We start from the raw sequence: 21546 nt of genomic DNA on the forward strand, positions 1-21546 counted from the left end.
GCCTCCCCAAGGCAGTAAGCAATCTGACATGTACACTCTTTTTAAACGTTTCCATATTTGTCATGTTGTACAAGAAAAATGAGACCAAAAGGGAAGAAAACATGAGAAATAAAAGGCAAACAAACAGAGGTGAAAATATTATGCCTTGATCCAGATTCAATCTCCATGGTTCTCTCTCTGATTGTGGATGACACTTTCTATCCCAAGTCTATTGGAACTGTCTCGAATCACCACATTGCTGAGAAGAGCCAAGTTCATCACAGTGGATCATCACATAATCTTGTTCCTGTGTACAGTGATCTCTTGGTTCTACTCATTTCACTTAACACCATTTCATGTAAATCTTTTTTCTGAAATCAGCCTGCTCATCATTTCTTATAGAACAATAATATTCCACAACATCACATTCATATACCATAACTTGTGCAGTCATTCCCCAACTGATGAGCTCAACTTCCAGTTCCTTGTCACTACAAAAAGGGCTGATAAATTCATTTTTGCACATGTGGGTCCTCTCCCCTCTTTATGATCACTTTGGGAATCAGATCTAGCTGAGACACTGCTGGATCAAAGGGTATTCACAATTTGGGCGTAGTTTGAAATTGCTCTCCAGAATGATTGGATGATTTCACAACTTGACCAACAATGCCTTAGTGTCCCAGTTGGAAAACTTTTTTTGTTTAGAGTATGGACAGAATACAGTCTAGGTGAACCTTTGCCTGGGGGAGGAACTTCCCATCCTTGATCCTCTCCTTTAGAGTTTAATAGAACCGAGCTCATGAAAGAGAAAATTAGCCAGAGAAGTCCAGATGAAAAAGGCTTCCCCTTTTCTGGATTCCTTGAATCTACTGAATCTCATGACCAAACTTTGTTCTCAGCAGAAGGAGTTAAAGACTTTTAGCCTCCTCCTCATTTAATGTACACCAATAAGTGTTAAGTTTCACTCATCAAGAGAATTTCCTTTTGGAAGGGATTTAAGGCCTTTCAGCATTTCCTTTGGCATCTTTGATTACTAAAACTCCTGGCCATCAACTTATTGATTCTAGATTGACCTAATTAATAAATTATTATTTGTCACAATGGCTGGGTTAGTTGGTGGTACCCTTGATGATAAAAGGGAAGTTTGGAAGGGGAGAGTGTTTGATGGTAGAGATAATGAGTTCAGTTTTAGGTATGCTGAATTGAAAACAACTATGGGGCATCTTGCCAGGGATGTTTAATAGGCAATTGGAGATGCTAGTCTGAGATTAGGGCTGGAGAAGTAAATCTGCAAATCATCAGCATAGAGATAATTATTGAAAATATGACTTCTGTTGAGACCATGAAAGTGAAATAGTATAGAGGAAGAAGATGTTCACAGCAGAGCCCTGAAGGACATGTCTGTTTAATAAATGTAATCTGGACAAAGATTCAGTAAAGGACACGGAGAAGGTATGATTGGAGTCCGGAAGAGAACTACATCGGGATATCAGAAACCCAGAGAGAAGAGTATTAAGTAGAAGAGGTTGATTAGTAGCTTCAGTTGAGTCTTAGCAAATACTACAAAGCAGTCAAGAAGGATGAGGACTGAAAAAAGGCAATTAGAGATGGCAGTTTCTCAAGAGATCGTTGGTAATTTTGGAGAGAGCAATTTGGGTTGAATGATGAGATCAGAAACCAAATCACACAGAGTTAAAAATAGAGTAAGAGGAAAGAAAATAGATAACATTTAGACAAGGTCAAAGGCAAGACTTGAACGAAGCTTTTCCTAGATGGAGAGTGGCTCTCTATCCACTATGGGGGAGAGTATAATTTTTTTTTAATGATAGAAGATTACAATTAAAAAAAAAACAAACAAAAAAACTTTGGCTATCACTACCATAGACTCAACTCTCCCTTTAGGTCTCCAGTGAATGTGGGACAGTCTAGTAGAAGTCAGAAGAATTGACTTGTAAATGAGGTAGGGATATGCTAATGGAGATGAAGAACAGCCTTGACTTTTGTGGAGGAGAAGGGGAAGGCAGTAAAGAGGGGAAGGGATCTCGAGGTAACCGACTTTTCCTGAGATTTTATGAAGGCAGAGACTAGATCCCAGATTCACCTTTTCTGTCTGGGTGCTGCTACATTTACAAGCCACCAGATTCTCTAAAGAGAATGCATGACCCTCAACTTTAGTAGCCGAGCTCTTGCTCATAATGTTTTGGGTCAGTGACCTGTGGTGTCTGTCCAGAAACGGCTCTCTCTCTGAGCACAACCAATGACTGAATGTCTTCTGGGTGTTCTCCTGACGGTTCTGGAGTAGTGATCTACTTTTACTGGGCTCCATAAAGGCAGATTTATATGGAATGACTCTCTTTTGCTCTCCATCCTCTCTTTCCCCTGCAGTTCTCCCTGGTACTTTGGGGCTGAGATATATGCCCCTTTTGGAGCTGCTGTCCTCCCTGGGAAGGCTCTGGCTCTGAGCCCTGTGACTCTGGGACTGACCACTGTCAGAGCACGTGAGGTGGAATCCCTGAGCCAGTGCTTTCCAGAAGGCTAAGCCAGCAGATTTGGAACAGTCCAGTGCGGGTGTCCTCCCATTTCCCTTCCCCCATCCTGACCCAAGGCAGACAAGCATAATAGAAATACTGGTTTTCACTTCCCAATTTTTTGCAAGGGAGGTCACACAGCTCTGGAGGAAACAGGGAGAGCAGAGGGCAAGTGGATGAGCCCAGAATGGGCAGTGAGGCCAGCCGAAGAAAAACCTTCCAGGACTGGCCAGCTGAGGGCCCTGTCTCTCCCCAGGACCTGGCCAGAGCCGGCTTCTTCTACGTAGGCCCTCAGGACAGGGTGCAGTGTTTCTGCTGTGGCGGGATGTTGGACAACTGGACAGCTGGAGACAGCCCCCTCCTAGAACACCAGAGGCTTTTCCCCACGTGTCAGTTTGCCCTCAGCAAGCATACTGGCAGTCTCCCTGCCCGGGACACTAATGACAGCGTAGATGGGCAGATTCTGAGTCAATTACAAAGAATATCGGAGGAAGAAGGGGAAGGAAATGAGACCGTCCTGACTACCAGACCCGCCTACCCAGATATGGGAGTGGAACAGATCCGCCTGGACTCATTTCACAACTGGCCATCTGCTTCAACGGTGTGCCCTCAGCAACTGGCCAGAGCAGGCTTTTTCTACACAGGTAGGCCGGACGCTTCGTTTCATACAGGCTGGTTGTGGGGCCTTAAGCATGCACATTAGTGTGGAGAAGTTAGCCTGGGTTTTCCTCGAGGTCACCTCTTTTCATGCACTTGAGTCTGGAGTTACACTTGTTCTAAATCATTCCCTACAAGTCTGTGGCACAGGCAGACTGGGTATGTCACATAAACTGATCCCTGACAGACCTCTGAAGAATAAGGCTGGTTTTGCTTGGCCATTGTCACACTGTAGGAAGCCATGTGTCTATAAATGGGCTCTAAGGAGAAGTGGGCGCTTTTTTTCCTTTCCTTTTTCCTTGGCTCCCTCGCCCCTTTTAAACACCCGATATCTTTGTAGATTTTGAACATTCATTTTTGTCAAACTTTATGTTCCAAATTTTTCTCCCTCCCTCCCTTATCTCCCCTTTCCCCAGGCAATCTGATAGAGGTTAAATATGCAATCCTTCATAGATTTTGGGAGATTTTCATTTCAAAACCTAGGATTAGAGCAGTAATTTATAGCTGAGTGTTAATGGAAAGTCTAATATATTCTTTATTGTGGCAAACTTAGCCTGGCTAGAATTGAGGCCATCTTGGAACATTTTTATGACCTTCAAGACCATCTAGTCCCAATTTTATTTTACAGATGAAACAGAAGTTTAGAGAAGGGAATTAGTTGTCCAAAGTCAGACTAGAATGGCAGAGGTGGGATTCCACTCCAGGTTTTCTGAATCCGATGTTCTTTTTGGTATCCTATCTGGCAGCTTGGAGAGTATGTTATGGGGTGGAGTGCTGGGTCTTTGTCTCAGAGTACCCTAGACTACATTTACTCATCAGATAGTTGAGGCCATAGTCTCCAGAGAGGCCAGAAGTGGGGCAAAGTGGTGAGCGAACCCCTGTTTTATGTTCTCGAAAGGAAGCCTCTTTCCTTTGGCTGCGTTCACTGTGCCTTCCTCTCTTACCAATAAAATAAATTCAGCACAGACCAGCCATTTCCCCCAATCTGATGGCGGAGCGAAGAGGCCTATAGTTTCTCTATTCCTTTCCTCTAGAAACCTCGTAAAACCCAATCTATTATTGCTGTTCTGGATTTAGTTATGAAAGATGAGGTAGATCTATGGGAAGTGACATGTGTATCTTTGGAGCTGTTTGCTATAACACACATCTGTCATAGGCTCCCCAGTCTGCCTTGTTCTAGGATCAAACTGAGAATACAAAGGGACCTTGCAGGCCATTGAGTCCGACTTTTATAGCTGAGGAAACTGAGTCAAGCAGCAAGTTAATTATCATTTATTAAGCACCTACTATGTGCCAGGCCGTGTGCTAAGTACTGGAAATACAAAGAAAGGCAGAACAGCCCCTGTTCCAAAACAGCTCACAGTCTAATATGGAAAATAACATGCAAACTAACTAACTACAAAGAAGTTATGTACAGGATAAATCAGAGATAACAGAAAGAAAGTGTTAGTTAGCATTAAAGGGATCAGGAAAGGCTTCCTACAGGAAGCAGAAATGAAAAAAGAGAATATGGAGAAGATCCAGTGAAAACAACTTAACATGGAGCCTTCTTGTAGAAATGGAAGGCTAGGAGAAAGGTGGTGGGAGAGACCAGGGCACTGTGAGAGGGGGAAGGGGAATGGGAAGGAGCCAAACAGCTGCATTTTTCACCCTAACTCACCCTAACTGAAGGCTGTCCCCTGGTCATGAGCTTGGGAGACTGCTATTTACTCTCTGGGTAAGGCCCAGTTTTATTATTCTTTTTCTAGGTTCCTTACGACACCTCAGTAAGGATGTCCAATATTTTAAAAATTTTTTAATAATTTTTATTTACCAGATATATTTATTTATTTACCAGATATATGCATGGGTAATTTTACAACACTGACAATTGCCAAACTTTTTGCTCTATTTTTTCCCCTCCTTCCCCCCCCCCCCAGATGGCAGGTTGACCGATACATGTTAAATATGATAGAGTATAAGTTAAATACAATACATGTATACATGACCAAACAGTTGTTTTGCTGAACAAAAAGAATCGGACTTTGAAATAGTGTACAATTAACCTGTGAAGGAAATAAAAAATACAGTCAGATAAAAATAGAGGGATTGGGAATTCTATGTAGTGGTTCATAGTCATCTCCCAGAGTTCTTTCACTGGGTGTAGCTGGTTCAGTTTATTACTGCTCTATTGGAACTCATTTGGTTCATCTCATTGTTGAAGAGGGCCACATCCATCAGAATTGATCATCATACAGTATTGTTGTTGAAGTATATAATGATCTCCTGGTTCTGCTCATTTCACTCAGCATCAGTTCATGTAAGTCTCTCCAGGCCTTTCTGACATCAAGGGATTCCAATATTGAATGGAGCTAAATTGTTTTTTTGGGTAAAATTTAGTCTTACTAAGGGGTAGAGGAACCACTGGAAAAGTAGCTTTAGACTATGTAATAACCATTTATATATAGCACTTTTAAGATTTATGAAATGTATGTGTGTATATGTATGTATGTATGTATGTATGTATCAGAGACAGAACTTGAACTCAGTTCTTTCCAAGGCTGGTTTGCTACCCACTATTCCATATTGCTTTAGAATAAGTTAAATGAACCACTGAGATATTGAGCTTCTGGTTCAAGTTTTCGTTAAGACAATCATCTGCTGCACCTGGTCCAGGATGTCCTGCTTCTTCTCCAGAGCCACAGTTCCAGCTGCTCCTGGAAACCTCTCTGTGCTGTCTTTCAGGCCAGCATGACCATGTGAAGTGTTACTACTGTGATGGGGGCCTGAGGAACTGGGATCGAGGGGATGACCCTTGGAGGGAGCACGCCAAGTGGTTCCCTAGGTAACTTGGGGTGCCGTGGAACTTTTATGTGTCTGAATATCCTCAGCTTTCTGATGAAGGTATTTGATGTCCCTAGGCCAGGTGTTGTACTTCTGCAAGAAAAAGCTATCTAGGTCTGCCCTGGAAAAGTTCACGTTAGCTTTAGAAGTCTCTCTTATTCCATCTTCCTTCTCACTCATTCCCATTATATCCAGCTGTATCTTTTATCTTTACTTTTGCCTTTTTTCAGATGTGAATTTCTGCTTCAATCCAGAGGCAGGGCCTATGTCAGTAGCATCCAGGAGTCCTCCAGCCTACTAGAGTCCTGGGTAAGTTCATATAATTCTCCTTACAGGATTTTTTTGGGATAATGCTTAAGAAAAAGAAAATCCTGCCATGTTATTTATTTTTAAAAAGATGTTATGCTTTTTAGGGCCATGGAGAAGATCCAGGAGAGGTAGATTCCACTCCTTCTACCCCAGGTTAGTTGAGAAACATTTTTCTTCTCATTGTAGACTTTTAGGGTTCTTGGTAATAATCTAATCTAACCCCCCTCATTTTACATATGAGGAAATTAAAGTTTGGGGATTTGAAGTGAATTGCCCAGAGTAGCACAACAAAGTTAGTATTCAAACAGGTCTCCTGATTTCCAACCCTTTCTCCTCTGCTATGTTGAATGTCATTTGCTTGCTGCTTATTCTATTTAAATACACGGAGGATTGAAATGCAAAATGGAATTAAACATTTTTAAAAATGTTAACATACAACTCCTTTGATTTCCTACCTTGGTGATCTGTACTCAAGAACAAGCATCCTGTTAGTTAGCCTACTATTGCAGTTTGACTGAATTGATGGATTCTGCGCTTTACTAGCAGTAACAAGCTCCAAACTAATTGAAAGGTTGCTTTGTCATTTGACTTTCATCTTCTCTACTGCATCTCATTTAGAGTTTGCTTTCTAGAAACTACAAGCAAAGTGCCTTGCACCTAGTAGATATTCAGTCAATACCCAGAGTTATTGTTGAAACTCAGGCTAAGCTGTGACCCAGCCCAATAGGCACTCAGCCACCTAGACTCCAAAAGCGATTCTTGGTTAGAATTTCCTTGTTCCTGACTTCTGCCAGACATGAAGTGTGTGAAGTTTGCCTTCAAATGCCTCTGATATTGTCAGATTTTATTGTATTGTGAAAGTGGGAGATGGAGGGGAAGCAAAGAAAATCTGCCCATGTATTTGGGGTAGATTTGGTTCTCTTCGATGTCCCTATTCTTTCAAAACAACTCCCAAGTGAAAACAGATGACTTATTAGATCAAAGCATTTATTTACTGTTGGGCAATGGAGAAAGTGAAAGCTTTGGTCTGAAGTGCTCTTACAGATTCATCCCTGTTCTCATGGGATCCTTCCAGCTTTGGAGGGGAATTCACCCCTTTTACAAATTTGAAGTTGGAGGACCAAAGAATTTAAATTTTTGATTCTAGTTTATACTGTGAGCTAGCAGCAGAAATAGAACTAAAGCTCTGGAATCCACATTCCTTGGCCTGGAATTCCCTCTACTACAATAGGCTATTTACTATTTTTGTGGGGCGGCTTGCTGTGGAAGCAAGCTTTGTGGATCCTAATCTTTTCTCTTTAAATCCTGAGAAATCAAACCTCATCTGCCTCATAGTAGAAGTCTGCCTTTGCATGCTCAAGAACGACTCTAGGAAAACTGGGACTTTGGTTCTGGAACCCTTCCAGAGCTTCCAATATCACAGATCACTCAACAAACATTTGTTAAACACTGTCTGGGAACAGAGTACTCAGCTAGGCACTGAGGGAGATGCAAACATCTTAGATATGAACCTGTCCCCACTTTTATGGTATCTGTAGTCCAGTAAAAATAGAAACATACAAGCTGGTTGGGAGAGTGCCTTCTATCCACATTGTCTGTCATCTTGCCTCTAATGCTATGGTTCAGACCCTCTTTAACTTGCCAAATGTAAGAACCGTGTACATGTCACCTGTTTAAGTGCCATGCATTCAGGGAAAGAACACTGGCCTTAGAACCAGAAGGCCTATATTGAAATCACATGTTTTCTTACCATTTTGGGGCTTATGGTATTCACTTTAACTCTGGGTACCCGTTTCCTCCTCTAGGAAATGAAGGGGTTGGACTATATGTCCCCTAGCATCCCTTCCAGCTCTGACATTTTATTTCTGTGGTGTTTGTGGGAGAAAGTTTGGGACTAATGCTACTGCTATAAACTATGTTCTCTCAGGTTTTTGCTTTGTGCTATTACTGTTTCAGGTTATTAGTATAGATTTTAATTCAGGGGTTCTCAAATTTTGCATGTGATGGACTCTTATGGCAATCTGGTAAAGCTTATGAGCCCCATTTTGGAATGTTTTTAAATAAGCAGAATAAAATATATAATATTCCAATAGAAACTTAAAACCCACAAGTCCCTGGACAATCTGGAATCTATAAATAAGCCCTTTAGGGGCTAACATTAAGAACTTTGGATTTAATCCAATAGTATTAAGATAAGGGTCTCCATTGTCAAAGGGATCTCTAATTTTCCTCCCCACACAGTAGACTTGAAATCCATTTTCCCATCTGATATGACTGCTCATTTTCTTGGCTCTTTGTACTCTTAAACTCTTAAACAGAGGCACGTACCTTAAAGTAAACAGGCCGGTTGGATTGTATTCTGGATGCAGCTGGGGAATGAGCAGTACTGTTCAGAGGCCACTGACTAGTGGGCCCGGCTCAGTGACCCTGCCCTGCGACCCCTTGGGCAGCAATGACAGCAGCACATCTCCTCTCGGGGTTCAGTGACTCTCCGTTCCACTTTGCAGGTAGCCCAGGAAGCCGGGCTTGGCTAGCGTGGCCAGCTTGGCGGCAATCCACAGTGGTAAAAAGTGTGCTGCAGATGGGGTTTGAACAGAACATGGTGGAGAGGTTGGTTCTGAATAAATACAGGCTGGCAACCCCAGCCAGCACATCAGTATCTCAGCTAGTCTCTGATCTAATCCAGGAGGAAGAGAGGAGTGCAAGAGAGACCAGAGGTACAAACACTTCTTCGTTGCCTGTGTTAAGTGGGGAGGGCTTGTTCCAGTCTGCAGACCTGCCTCCCTTCAGAGGCCTTCCCCCAGTCCTCCCAACCTCCTGGATAGACCCTCTTTGGTCTCTCCTCCCTTGGAACTCTGAATCCCCGATATCTGGGTTATTCCCTTAGGCATTTATCAGCTCCTATCTTTATAATTTTCTTCTACTGTTACTTCAATGCTTTGCCTTCCCATGTATATTATAAATTCTCAAAGTCTGGGATTGTCTACTGGAAAAGTCAAGATAATTGCTTAATAGGCCCTCCACTTAATAATGTGTATTTTGACTTTAAAAATGGAGAACTTCTCAGTGGCTCAGTATGGATGTCAGAACTCATCTAACTCACCTTGGGTCATTTGAGGTCACTTCTGCTTGTTGATGGGTAGACTACAATATGGGGACACTTAGTGGTCAGTATATGGAACATGTGCCATCTGGCTTCACTGACTAAAGAAAATTTTTCTTCTCCCCACCCCCCAGACCCTACCCTTGTATTATTTTGAGATTGGATGAATAAGTATTTTTTATGGAGAAAATTTTTTCCAATAGAGTTGGAGTGTCTTCTGAAAAACTTTATGCCAGTGATCTATGGGTAATCACCAGGGATCTGGTGACATTTTTTCACTGATTAGGGAACATGACAAAATTTATAGTCTGTCTTCCACAGCACCTGCTCCCGTGGCACCTGAGTCAAGCGCACCCAGAAGAGAAGAGCAACTTGAGCAGATCACAGAGGCAGGTGAGGGGCTAGGCAAGATCTGTACATGCGCTCCCTTGAAAGGTAATTTTTACTTTCTGTCACCATCTTGTTTCTAAGCCTTGGAATCTGAACGACTAGAGGGCACAGTGAATAGAGTATCAGGCCTGGAGCCCGGAAGACCCATCTTCCTGAGTTCGAATCTGGCCTCAGACACTTATTAGAGGTGTGATCCTCATCTATAAAATGATCTGGAGAAGGAAATGGCAGACCGCTCCAGGACCTTCACCAAGAAAACCCCAACCTGGGTCAAGGAGAGTTGGGTACCAATTGAAATCACAGCAACAACATCTGAGCAGACCAGTTCAAAGGTTAGAGCACAGTGCTCTATTCTTACTGGTTATTCTCAAAGAAACTGTTTTCCTTTCCAAAGACTGAGGTTTCTAGTCACTAGGGGAACTGGGCAACAGAGCTTCAATAGACCTCATACCCACTGCCACAAAAAGAACTTTGAACTTTTTTTAAATTGATAGTGAATCAATAGAGTCCTTGAGCTACCATCTTAAGATGCATTAATAGGAATGAAATGCTTAGAATGAGGGATGAAAGCTCTCCTTTACCCTGATTGAGACCCTTTAGAATACTGTTTGGTTTAGAGATCCATATATTTAGGAATGATATTGATAAAGGTCATATCAAGTTGGAAATGACTTAAAACTATGCCTTATGAGAAGTGAAGGTCAAAAGGACTGGGTAGAACTGGAAAGAACTGGAACTTGGGGGGGTGAGCAAAAAGGAAGGGGCTGTGGATAAAAATCTTCAGAGATTCAGAGAGCTGACCTGAAAATGAGTTGGTCATATGCTAAGAATGAGGGATGATAAGTAGAAAGCCCAAATGTTCCATGGTGTTCTTATAAAGTCAGGAGAAAGAGAGGAAGGCTCCCTTCAGCTTGATCAAACCCTTTATATTAGACTTATGGGAGGACATGGACAAAAGCCCCCCCAGAGTGGGGCAGGCATGAATGAGTCCCAAACCAATGACCCCACAGATCCATTTGAACCTTTTGGAAAAGAGATTGGACCCTTTGTTTTGCATTCCAATCTTTGAGTAGTGGGTGTTGGTTGGAGAGATTCAGGTTAGATGTAAGAAACTTAATGTCTAAAATTGGAATGGATTTTCTGAGGAGACAGTGAGTTTCTCAGCACGGGAAATCTTTAAAGGGTACTGAAATGATTACTTGATAGGGCCTCTCTAAAGGGAATTCCTTTTCAAGTATAGTTAGTTCCAGAGACTTCTGCTGCTGCTGTTCAGTTGTTTCAATCATGTCCAACTCTTCATTCTCCCATTTGGGGTTTTGCTTTTTGGCGGGGAGGGGATGGGGAGGCAAAGATAGTTTGTCATTTCCTCCTCCAGCTCATTTTGTGGATGAGGAGACTGAGGCAAATGGGGATAAGTGACTTGCTTAGAAAGTGTCTGAGACCAGCTTTGAACTGGGAAGCGAGTCCTCCAGATTTCTAGCCCGGGGCTCCATCCACTGTGGAACCTCGCTGGTCTGAGGGCCCCCACCCTGAGACTTTTCATCTTCCCATGTGCAAAGCAGCCTTCTCCTCCTTTCCTGACCTCTCCTCCTTGCCCTTGCCCACAGGACCCCTGAGCACGGAGCAGCAGCTGCAGCAGCTAAAGGAGGAGCGGACGTGCAAAGTGTGCATGTACCAAGTGGTATCCATTGTCTTCGTCCCCTGCGGCCACCTGGTCTGCTCAGAGTGCGCCCCAAACCTGCAGCAGTGCCCCATCTGCCGAGCCGCCATCCACGGCAGCGTCAGGACTTTCCTGTCCTAGCCACGCTCGGTGAGTGAAAAGCTCTCCCACGCTTGCCCTGCCCAGAGTGGCCTGCCCATCAGCCACGGGAAAACAGGCTCAGAGAGCAGGTTAGGCCAGGGGTCACACGGCTGTTTGACACTTCCGTTTTCCTTCCCTACTCAAAAAGTGGAACTCAGTCTTAAGGCAGTGCTGAGAGGCAGAAATATAGACCTCCCTGGAGAGGGCAAAAGGGCTTTGCAAAGACAAAAACGTGTCATATGGAGTTAACCCCTGGTTGAGCGCCAGCTCGGAATCCAGAACCCATCTCCCCAAGTTTCCTCACTGGGGCGTTTCCTCCATCAGTGGAGGCACGGTCCCTAGCTTCTTTCGTGTAGCTGAGTGAAGGTTTGCTAAGAGTGATGGAAAGGTAGGTTGGTCTGGAGAGATCTCCCACCTGTTCCTGTTCCCTTCTCCATGGGTACCTCCCTACGATCCAATCTCTGAGTAATTGTGAAAATCAACTCTTCCTAGAGCCTCTCTCCGACTTGGTCCTTCCAGGACCTGCTGAGTTTGGGACCCTGAAGACTGGGATAATGTGGGACTGGAGATCCTGTCTTCTGAGCAAGCAAGGATCAAGCCTCTTACCCAGATGAGGGAGCTCCTCATGAGGCTCCCGAGGAGTGTCTGACCTCGTCATGGGAGCCATAGCTGCAACTTCAAGCAAGGTTAGCGTAGTTGGGAAATAATTAGGGGACATCAAAGGGCAGGGGAAATAACCAGGATCTAAAGCTATCTATCTAAGAGTCTCCTAGGGCAACATGTTTTTTTGGTTGAGGTATACAAGTGTGCATTTCTGCTTTGCTTTTTCTTTGACTCTGTTTGAAGTTCTTTAATTTTTTGCAATAAAGTTTCTTCCAGTGTAATCAATGCCATGAGGTTGGCCTTTGAAGGTAGGAGGTATTCAATGACAGCCTAATCTTTTGTTCATTAACAATAGTTATCATTTATATAGTGTTTACTTTGTAAGTATTGTGCTGAGATTTAGAATTACCTCATTTGATCCTTACAACATCCCTGGGAGGTAGTTGCTATTATCCCCATTTTACAGATGAGGAAACTGAGGCAGAGATTAAGTGACTTGCCAAGAGTCACACAGCTGTTGAGCATCTGAAACCCAGAATTCTATCCACCGTGCCACCTAATTGCTCTTAATCTCTTTCTCTACTAATCTCTTGTCAATGGCACAATATCATCCACCAGGATTGACTGGGATGAAATTCTACTAGCAGAAAACCTTGAAACCCTTGAACTTGACTGCCAATCATTGTGCATCTAAGCAGAAGGATAAGTGGATGTCTGATCAATAGCTGCAGCTGTTAGGAATTCTTAAGGCGTTTGCAGGGAATTTCTTTATGCAATGTATAGTAGAAAGTTGGAAAGGATTTTACAAATCACTGCTTAGTTCAACTGCCTTATTTTGCTAGGGAGTAGTAGTGACAGAAGAGGTAGTAACTTTCCAAGCTCACGAAGTGTCAATGGCAAATGTTGCACTCAAACTCAGAAATCCTAACAGCTACCTGCAAAGCAAGAACCTTCTTAAAGAATCTTGATTTCAGTGTTCTTTTTAAAATATGAATATACATCTCAAGGATCTGATTTTTTTGACATGTTAAATTTTCTCTAAGCAAAGGCATTGTTTTCTGGGAGGGACCTTACTTTAGGCTGTTAGCCACTTAATCTAATTCAGATTAGTATGTGGGCTGCAGTGGCTGTCCTGGAATGCAATTTCAGGACCTTCTGAATCCCTGACATCTATTTCCTATTACCTAAAATCTCTTTGGTCAGAGGAACAAGTACATACAGGTCCAAGAGAGAAGGGCTATAAATGGTCAAGATTAGAATTCTTCCTTGGAAGCAGGAGGGTAGAGGCTAGCACTGAATTCCATGGAGATGCATGGAAAAAGGAAGGAAAAAAGGGTTAAGAGAGGTAGTACAGAAAGGGGGGAAAAGGGAGTGATGGCCGAGAAAACAGTTCATTCTTTTGCTTGGGACCCTTCAGGCTACTTGTGCTCCTCTCCTCCACGTGCAGGGGGCAGCATTATTCTGTGATTTTAGAACCTTTGGGTGAGCCAGGCAGATAAACAGATATTGAGCATGAGCCTTTCAGGTCTGATAGCAGTCATGTTAATGAAAGGTGGTCAGAAGACCCTGCTAATTTGCTCCTTATCAAAGTTGGCCCATTGAAATGATGAAAACCAACTTTATCTTTGTCCAGCTTATGATGGTTAATGGAGTGACCTATACATTTGAATATATTAAAAACACCAGCTTGGTTCTTTTGTCAAAATGTATAACCAATTTATAAATTCAGCACTATCAAATCTCAGAGTTGAAAAGAACCTCAGTGATCTAATCATGCAATCTTAGATTTAGAAGTGGACATCTAGTTCATTTAGTCCATTTTGCAGATGGGAAAAATGAAGCCCAGAGAGCTCTTGCTCTAAAGTTGCACAGCAGAGACAGAGTCAAACCTGGGAGAAAGGTCCTTGAATCCCAGCCCACAGCTTTACTGCTAGATGATTTTGCTTATTAATATGTTTATGAAGTTGATCAGTGAACCACTAGAGAATGTTTGTGTCCAACAGCAGATGTTCCATAACAGAGGTGTCCCCAGAGACTCAACTTGCTTCCAAATGAATAAAATTGCAATGAATTTAAAAGTGGCCTGTGATTATTGAATTTAATGGTTCACGCAATGACGATGGCTCATGAAGGATATCCCATTAACATGTGTACATACATACATATTTTTATATATATATATACATACATATTCCTCCCCTGTCTCTGCCATCTCTCTCATTAAACTATTTCCCATAGACAAACTCTTCCACTTTTAGCTCAGAGATCAACGCTCTGAGGTCATGGAACAAAAACAACAAACTCATTACGGACGCCAGGGTACCTGTTGTACCTCAAAGCCAAACTAGGCTGGGAGTAGCAGGAGGGATCATTACAGCTTACAAAGTTCACCAGTTTTGCTCCACTGACGCAAAAAAGCATCCCATGTGACATGAGCCTGGGGTGGGAGCAGCTGTGAGTACATACAACATGTGTGATTTTTGTTTTTGTTTTTTTGTTTTTTAAAGAAAATTACAAAAAGAGTAGCCATCTACAGCTGGGTTGTGACCACGCCTATCTCTGTAGGCCAGGAGGCCCCAGATGGGCAGGAGTTGGGGGGAAGGAGGTGAGGCCTTCCAGGCTTAGTTTTTAAAACCAGGCCTGAGACAAGGCCGGTTAAAGGCCCAGGATCCTAGGACACTTGGGATGGATATGAAGATCACTGGGATGCTCAGACTCAGAACAGGAATGGCCCAGCCACGTGTAGTACATTCATTGTGTTAAGGAGTAAGATGGGATGAATTCTTCAGACATGGGTCTCCATGTGATAGGGAGGGACCCTTCTTTACTGAGTACTGGTACAGGATCCTCTTCTTCACTTACGCAGGCCTGCAGGGACAGTAAGAACAACTGGGATTAGGGAGGTCCAGGTCACAAATGGAAATTTTTTTTTCAAAGGAAAGTTCTTTACTCAAGTAAAAGAAGATTTAGGGGCAACCAGATTCTCATCTTCAAGTTTCCAAAGGTTTTTTTTTTTTTTTTTTAAGAATTATATTGTTCCATGGTGGCAAAAAAGAGAAAATGGGTTTAAAAGGTCCACTGACTCTCTGACTAGAAAGTTAGGAAATCAATCTTTCTTTCCCCCCAAATAATAGGTAACTTGTCCTAAGCCCTTTACAATAGTTATCTCACTTGATCCTCATAGTAGTTGATATTGTTATCACAATTTTACAGATGAGGAAACTGGGACAGAGTGCAATTAAATGACTTGCTTAGGGTCACACAGCTAGCAAGTGTGTAAGACTGGATTTGAATTTGGGTATCTCTCATTCAACTGGGCTGTAGGCAATTATTCACCATTTCAGTCACGTCTGACTCTTTGTGACTCCATTTGGGGTTTTCTAGGCAAAGATACTGAAGTGGCGTTTCCTTCTCCAGCTCATTTTATAACAGTTAAGTGAGTTGTCCAGGGTCTCACAGTTAGTAACTGTCTGAGGTTTGAGCTCATTAAGGTGAGTGGTCCTGATTCCAAGCCCAGTGCTCTTCCCACTGTGCTACTCAGCTGTCCCATGTGTAATTGTATAGACTCATAGGCTTTAGAGTAGGAAGAGGTTTTGGATATCATTTAATTCAACCCCACCTGTTTTATATATATATATATATGGAAATCAAATGAATTTCCCAAAATAATACATAGAGTAAACAGCAAAACTGAGTTTCAAACCCAAGGCCTCTGATTCCAAAATTAATGTTCTTTCTATTACTTGGGATCCTGGGAGCATGCTATCTGATGAGACATTCCTTCTCAGACATCACTGTCTTTCAGCATTCCTGGATAATGAAAGAATGGGCAACAATACATGATAAAAATAGGAGGTAATCTAAAAATAACTTAAATCTGATTTTAGAGTTTTTTGGACCACATGTCCTAAGTGATGGTACAGAAAGATGGCATGTGAAGTTTTTTTAATAACAGAAGAAGCCAAGTTGAGATATAAATTTTGTTGCAGAAATTCTACAAAAGTAATTTGATAAATGTTCAATTTTAATTAAAAGATCTGGGAATGGTCAATTGAATAAGATCCATAAAAGACTTCTTTGGGTACCCTAATCCTATCTTAAAATATCGACTTTTGGAGTCTTGAAGACTTCAGAAAGAACAAAAAAAACTTATGAAAAAAGATAACTTAGTTTTATAAAGTATGTACTTGTGATATCAATGAGGATATACTTCTCAATTCAAAGGATCATTCCCTAACATTCTCACTGGAAGAGACACAAGAACTGGATAAGGGGACTGAAAAAAGCAATAGCATGGTAGAAGGATACTGGGCATGAATGTTTGCCTGGAGAATTGGACTTTATAGACATAGGAAACGCTTTAACTATTAAAAGGGACTCAATTTTGGGGAGAAATAGTATGTATAGAGGACAATGAAAATTGGAATATTTAATTCACTGCATAGAGACATCTACCAAAAAAGAATGCCAGTTCTGTCCCAGGACCTCCATCTGTCAAATCCCAGATAAACAAGCCCCTAGTGGAGAGGCCCTACTGTGAGGAAACATAAATGGAATGCCAGGACTTGGAGGGTCTCTCCCTCTGGGGCCTATACTTACAGGTATGTCTGCTTGAACAATAGGTTGGAGGGCTTTTCATTGACATGGTAGAGAGGAAATGGATCAAATCCACCAATGAAATCAACTGAAAGAAATTAAGACCCAAATAAAACAAAACCAAAGCATGGCAGATGGTGTTAAAAAAAAAAAAAAAAAGGGAAAAAAAAGGAAACTAAACCAACAGAAGCAGCAGCATGTGATGACAGATGGACACATGAGAGCTCCTCTGCAATAGACAGGAATGGACTCTCCTGCCCCCCCCTTCCTCCCTCCCCACTACTGGTGGCCCCAGGGAAATCAAAATACCATACCCACTACAGGACTCCAGCCAGCCTACTTTCTCTGGAAAGGAAGTGGTTTTAGCAGGTGATTTTCCCACTTGAATGTTTTTAAACAGATCAAAACAAAGAAAGATCACAGGACCACAGATTTAGAGACAGAGGGAGTCTCAAAAAAAAAATGATAGGCTGTTCTATCACTTGCAGTATATGGCTGGGAAACCTAAAGCTTTGGGGCATCTTCAGAATAATGCCTTGAAGTTGGCAACAGTTTTGGCTGAGGATGGGGATTGGAATGAATTTCTCCAGACCTCCTCCCTGACCAAGGTCTCTCTTGATGAGGATCAATGGAATGTCAGGAACAAAAAGGGAGATGTTCTTCCCAATATCTTTTATAGGTTGCTCTGACCTCTGGGAAATTCTGCATCTCCATTCACAGGACTCAGGGCATCATTTAAGCAATGGCCCAGAAAGATTTCCACTTGGGGGTGGAAGAGAGTGGTTTAGGGAAAACTTTAAAGTGACTTAGACTTTCTCTCAATCCTCTCAGTTGCATCTTGGTATAGCTTAGTCCTACCAAGCTGAGACCTTAAAGTCCATTTGCCGATGGGGATGCATTTTATTATTCTATACAATTCTAGGGGTACATACTATTAGCACATGCATTTCTCAACAATAGTCATTTATGGCTGTAAATACATGGGAAGTTCTCAATTCAAGCCTTGGGGGATTTTCTTTAATGGACAGTTTCACATGACTGGTACGTTGTTAGGTGCTCCCCAGATGAAAACCTCATGGCTGCTCCCTGGCTCAAACAGATTCCCTTGACCCACTATCTCATGAAAAACCCATCCCTGCTCACTTGCTGATGAATGTGCCTGAATACTTAGAACTACTACACACTGAACATCAAAGAAGCATTTAAAAGAAACGACAAACAGAGGAGAAAATTAAAATGCGGCACAAATTTTTCAGGTCAGTGAAAGGACTAGCCCCTTCTGCAAGTCTAGAATACTGATGGCTTGTCAGTGTTAATTATTCGACCCGGCATCCCCCAGCTGAGGCTGGGACAGGACTGAAACGTACTGGCGGTCTCATCTTCCCCAGCCATCTGCATGGATTTCCAGGGACTTCATTCATACCAAGTAAACCTGAAGAGTTACATTACTTTTAGAGAGGCAGAAGCCCTTGTATAAAACTTCTAAGTTAGTATTTTTCTGGGATATGACACTCCTGACACATGATTTCCTTTACACCTCACAAGAAGCCTGTAGATAGACATTGCTACATCACTTTATATATCATTTTAAACAAGATGAAATGGTCTCAGAAGTTCAGTGACTTGCCTAGATTCACAGGAAATACCAGAGCCAAGCCTTGAATCCAGATTTCTCTTACTTCAGGTCTAAAACTGTTTGCACTGACTGAGAACTTTCAGGAACAACTTCCAAAGCTTGATCCACAGTCTACTGGTTCAGGTGCCAAGAATGTATAGGGAAAATACCAGTGCTGGTTTAACTTTGCTCTCTGGAAAGAAGCTTCTATCACTCTGCTAGTGCTCCCCACGCCAACCTAGGGAGCTCATAGCAACCACACCCTGCATCCTACTCTATTTTGCAATTAGCATCAGTCTAGATGGAAAAATCTGGTGAATAGTTGTCCAAGAAGAGCATCTGTACTAGATCGTCACTGTCTAGACCGGTGATTTCTCTCTCCATCGACCTTGCTAGCTGACTTCTGCTTTTTAAAAACTACAAAGAACAGATTTTTCAGCTCCTACTGAAAATAGTGGTGGAATTTGAGCAGCTTCTAAACTTTCTAAGTCTCTTGACATTTTCCACTGGAAACTCAGGGAAATCAGTCTTTGAAAACTGCTTGATATGGCCACCCAGCATCCATCCATCTGCTGTTTCCTTCCTGTCCCTTCACACCTGCCGAGTTCCCATTAGCTACCCCCTGGCCCTCACATTTTGTTGGATTCTAAGGATATGCTGAACCGGCAATCTTTATTTTTTTCACCTCTACATTTAATAATGTGTGCTTGAGGTAGGGGAGATCTGGCAGAGATATTGGAAGCCCTCATACATGCTAAAGCATGTGAGAAAGATATATTTATATTTATTAAATTCTTGCTGTGATTTAGCTACATATTATTTTTGGTTAGCACTATAGCCCTCGTAGGACACTATTAGTGAAAGTCTGAAAATCTATAAATGTAAGTAGGAAAAACAATTTCTCTGTATGCCATCTGCTCCCTTCTAGATGAACACCTACAACCTTTGAAGCTTTTTTTTTGTCATTTTAAATGCAAGTGACCAAGGGTTCTCAGTTCAAATGGTTATTTGTCTCTTTATACTGCTAGCCAGAAAGAGTGGCTTAAAATCAGCTTTTGCATAACAGGAAAAGTTAGTGTTCTGGGGATAGGAAAAGAATTCTCAGTGCTTAGACTTTCACTGTCAGGCCTAACTTTGTTAATAATCAGTGCTGGCCACAGCTGCAAAATAAGGATAGAAAAATACTATTTTTCTTTCCTGTCCTGTCCTTTTCTTTTCCATCTCCCCCCTTTTCTTTGTATTCTCTCCTCTCTTTTCCTTTCCCTCTGAATTAAGATACTCTTTTCCTCTTCTCTTCCCTCTCCTTCCCTCCATCTTTTTCTTCCTCTCATCCTTCTCCTCCTTTCCCCTCCTATATTCTCCTCCTTCCCATCCCCTCATCTTCTCCCTCTTCCTCTCACTTTTCTTCTTCTTCCACTCCACTTTATACTCTTTTCTCCCCTCCCTTCTTTTCTTTCTTGACCACTCCTTTTTTCCACCTCAGCTTTTCTTTCCCTCTTTCCCTTCTCTCATCTGTCCCTCTCCCTTTTCTCCTCTTGTTTGCTTTCTTCCTCCTCTCTCTTCTTCCCTTTTCTTTCTCCTTCTCTTTTATCTTCTACCCTTTCTTTCCCCTCAATCCCTTTCTCTCCTTCTTCTTCAATATTCCCTCCCTTTCTTCTTACCTTCAATTCCTATATTCTCCTTCCAATTCTATTTTTTCCTCTCCTTTCACAATTCCTTTATTTCCTTATAATTTTGTCTATTATTTTTCTTCTTTTCCCTCTTTTTCATTCGTCTTATATCTTTTCTCCTCCTTCTTTACTTAAGCTTTCTATGGTACTGTGGGATATGATACCTTCAGAAACAGATTGTTATCAAAAACCCACTATTGGATAATCTTTAGATGAATACTTACAGCTATCTTCTTCCTCTGTGAAGACACTGACCACATAACAGGCATATACAAAGCCCACCAACTACAAGAAAAGAGAGGGAAAAGTGAGAAGTTATTCAGTCCTGTTTCAGGAATATGAAGTCACATGAACAGATTATATGAAACTACCATTCCTTGGTGAGGTTTCAATGGTTCAACATCATACGCCAGAATTGTGCCAAAAGGAGAATGTAGCAAAGTGAGCTTAGTGAAAGGATCAGAGTTAATGCAAAATAGGCACAAAACTCAGAAAAACAGTTACACAGAAAAAGGAAATGCAATGACGAATTAAAACTAAAAATGTATAACCTGGTTGTTGGAAATGAAAAGTTAGGAATTTAATAATAGTTATTCTCTCTTTTTCTCTAAGCAATATCTCTCATGTCGCCTCTGAGAAGCTTCTGAAAGCTGAAAATCTTCCATTTCTTGTCATCATCTTCAGAGTGTAGATAGAATGCTTGATGCATCTCCAAGCAAAGCAGAGTTAAGAAGTTTTCCAATGAATTCTGGCACCAAGTTTGACCCCACTGGTTAATTCAGACCAATAGACGGGAGTGTTGGCTTTAAGTATTAAATCACACAGCCCAGGCAGCAAGAATATTCAAATTCATCAGCTCACTCATGTCTGGAGTGATGTACACTGGCTGCCAATATTGCCTAAAGTCACCAAATACTTTTACAACTGGATTAAGCTTTGGGCAAATGGTTCTGACCAAAAAAATTACTGAGCTATCTTTAGGAAAAGTCCTGGTTTCTCTCTGGACTGGGGAATGAGGCTTGACTAAAAGGAAGCCACATATGCTAACAGAACCAGAACTGATCAACTCAAAGTCAAGACAACCTTGCCTTTCTGAAGAATGCAATGGCTCTCAAGTTTTAATCAGAACATTTGTCATCAAGTAGATCACATTAAGCCAGGTTTCCCTTTTCATCATTCAGGTGACTCAGTCCTTCTTCTACTTTTCAGTGGACGTTATAAGGAGCAGCTCACTTTCCCTGATTTGAGGCAACATTAACAATGTAATTAAAGTTATCATGGAGCAGGACTGCTCATTTCCACAGTAAACTCAATCCTCTTAAATAAGAATTAGAATACAACCAACAATGATTCATTTCCAGAGAAGACAGGATGATACATGGAAAAGTCCAGGAAACAGGATCATTCATTTATAATATGACAGAAAAATACATCACAGCTACAACAAAAGCAAGCTAATGAGATTTCTATTG

At 41.8% G+C, this 21546-nt stretch overlaps 2 protein-coding genes across 4 annotated transcripts in view; one reads left to right on the plus strand and one right to left on the minus strand.

Annotated features, from left to right (window-relative positions):
* Window positions 1–2606: 2606 nt before the first annotated feature.
* BIRC7 (baculoviral IAP repeat containing 7) lies at window positions 2607–12478 on the plus strand. 2 transcript variants are annotated; one of them, XM_074288827.1, is made up of 8 exons: window positions 2608–3151; window positions 5889–5988; window positions 6218–6296; window positions 6401–6449; window positions 8804–9013; window positions 9721–9792; window positions 11397–11599; window positions 12083–12478. In XM_074288827.1, exons 1-7 carry the CDS (start codon window positions 2695–2697, stop codon window positions 11588–11590), a joined length of 1161 nt encoding a protein of 386 aa, XP_074144928.1. In that variant the 5' UTR covers window positions 2608–2694; the 3' UTR covers window positions 11591–11599; window positions 12083–12478. The 2 variants fall into 2 exon arrangements, with proteins under 2 accessions (XP_074144929.1, XP_074144928.1); XM_074288828.1 differs by lacking the exon at window positions 8804–9013 and having other exon boundaries at window positions 2607–3151.
* Window positions 12479–14272: 1794 nt separating this feature from the next.
* The window catches only part of NKAIN4 (sodium/potassium transporting ATPase interacting 4), a 119411-nt gene continuing 112137 nt past the window's right edge, over window positions 14273–21546 (minus strand). Inside the window, exons 5-7 of one of the 2 annotated variants that reach the window (XM_074288829.1) lie at window positions 20299–20359; window positions 16793–16877; window positions 14273–15061 (exon numbers count right to left, since the gene is read on the minus strand). In XM_074288829.1, the coding sequence (XP_074144930.1) occupies window positions 15052–15061; window positions 16793–16877; window positions 20299–20359 (156 nt within the window). In that variant the 3' untranslated portion in view covers window positions 14273–15051. The remainder of the gene's footprint in view (window positions 15062–16792; window positions 16878–20298; window positions 20360–21546) is intronic. The other variant, XM_074288830.1, reaches the window with a different exon arrangement.

The sequence above is a fragment of the Sminthopsis crassicaudata genome, chromosome 2 (assembly GCF_048593235.1).
Source record: "Sminthopsis crassicaudata isolate SCR6 chromosome 2, ASM4859323v1, whole genome shotgun sequence".
In the NCBI taxonomy this organism is placed as follows: Eukaryota; Metazoa; Chordata; class Mammalia; order Dasyuromorphia; family Dasyuridae; genus Sminthopsis; species Sminthopsis crassicaudata.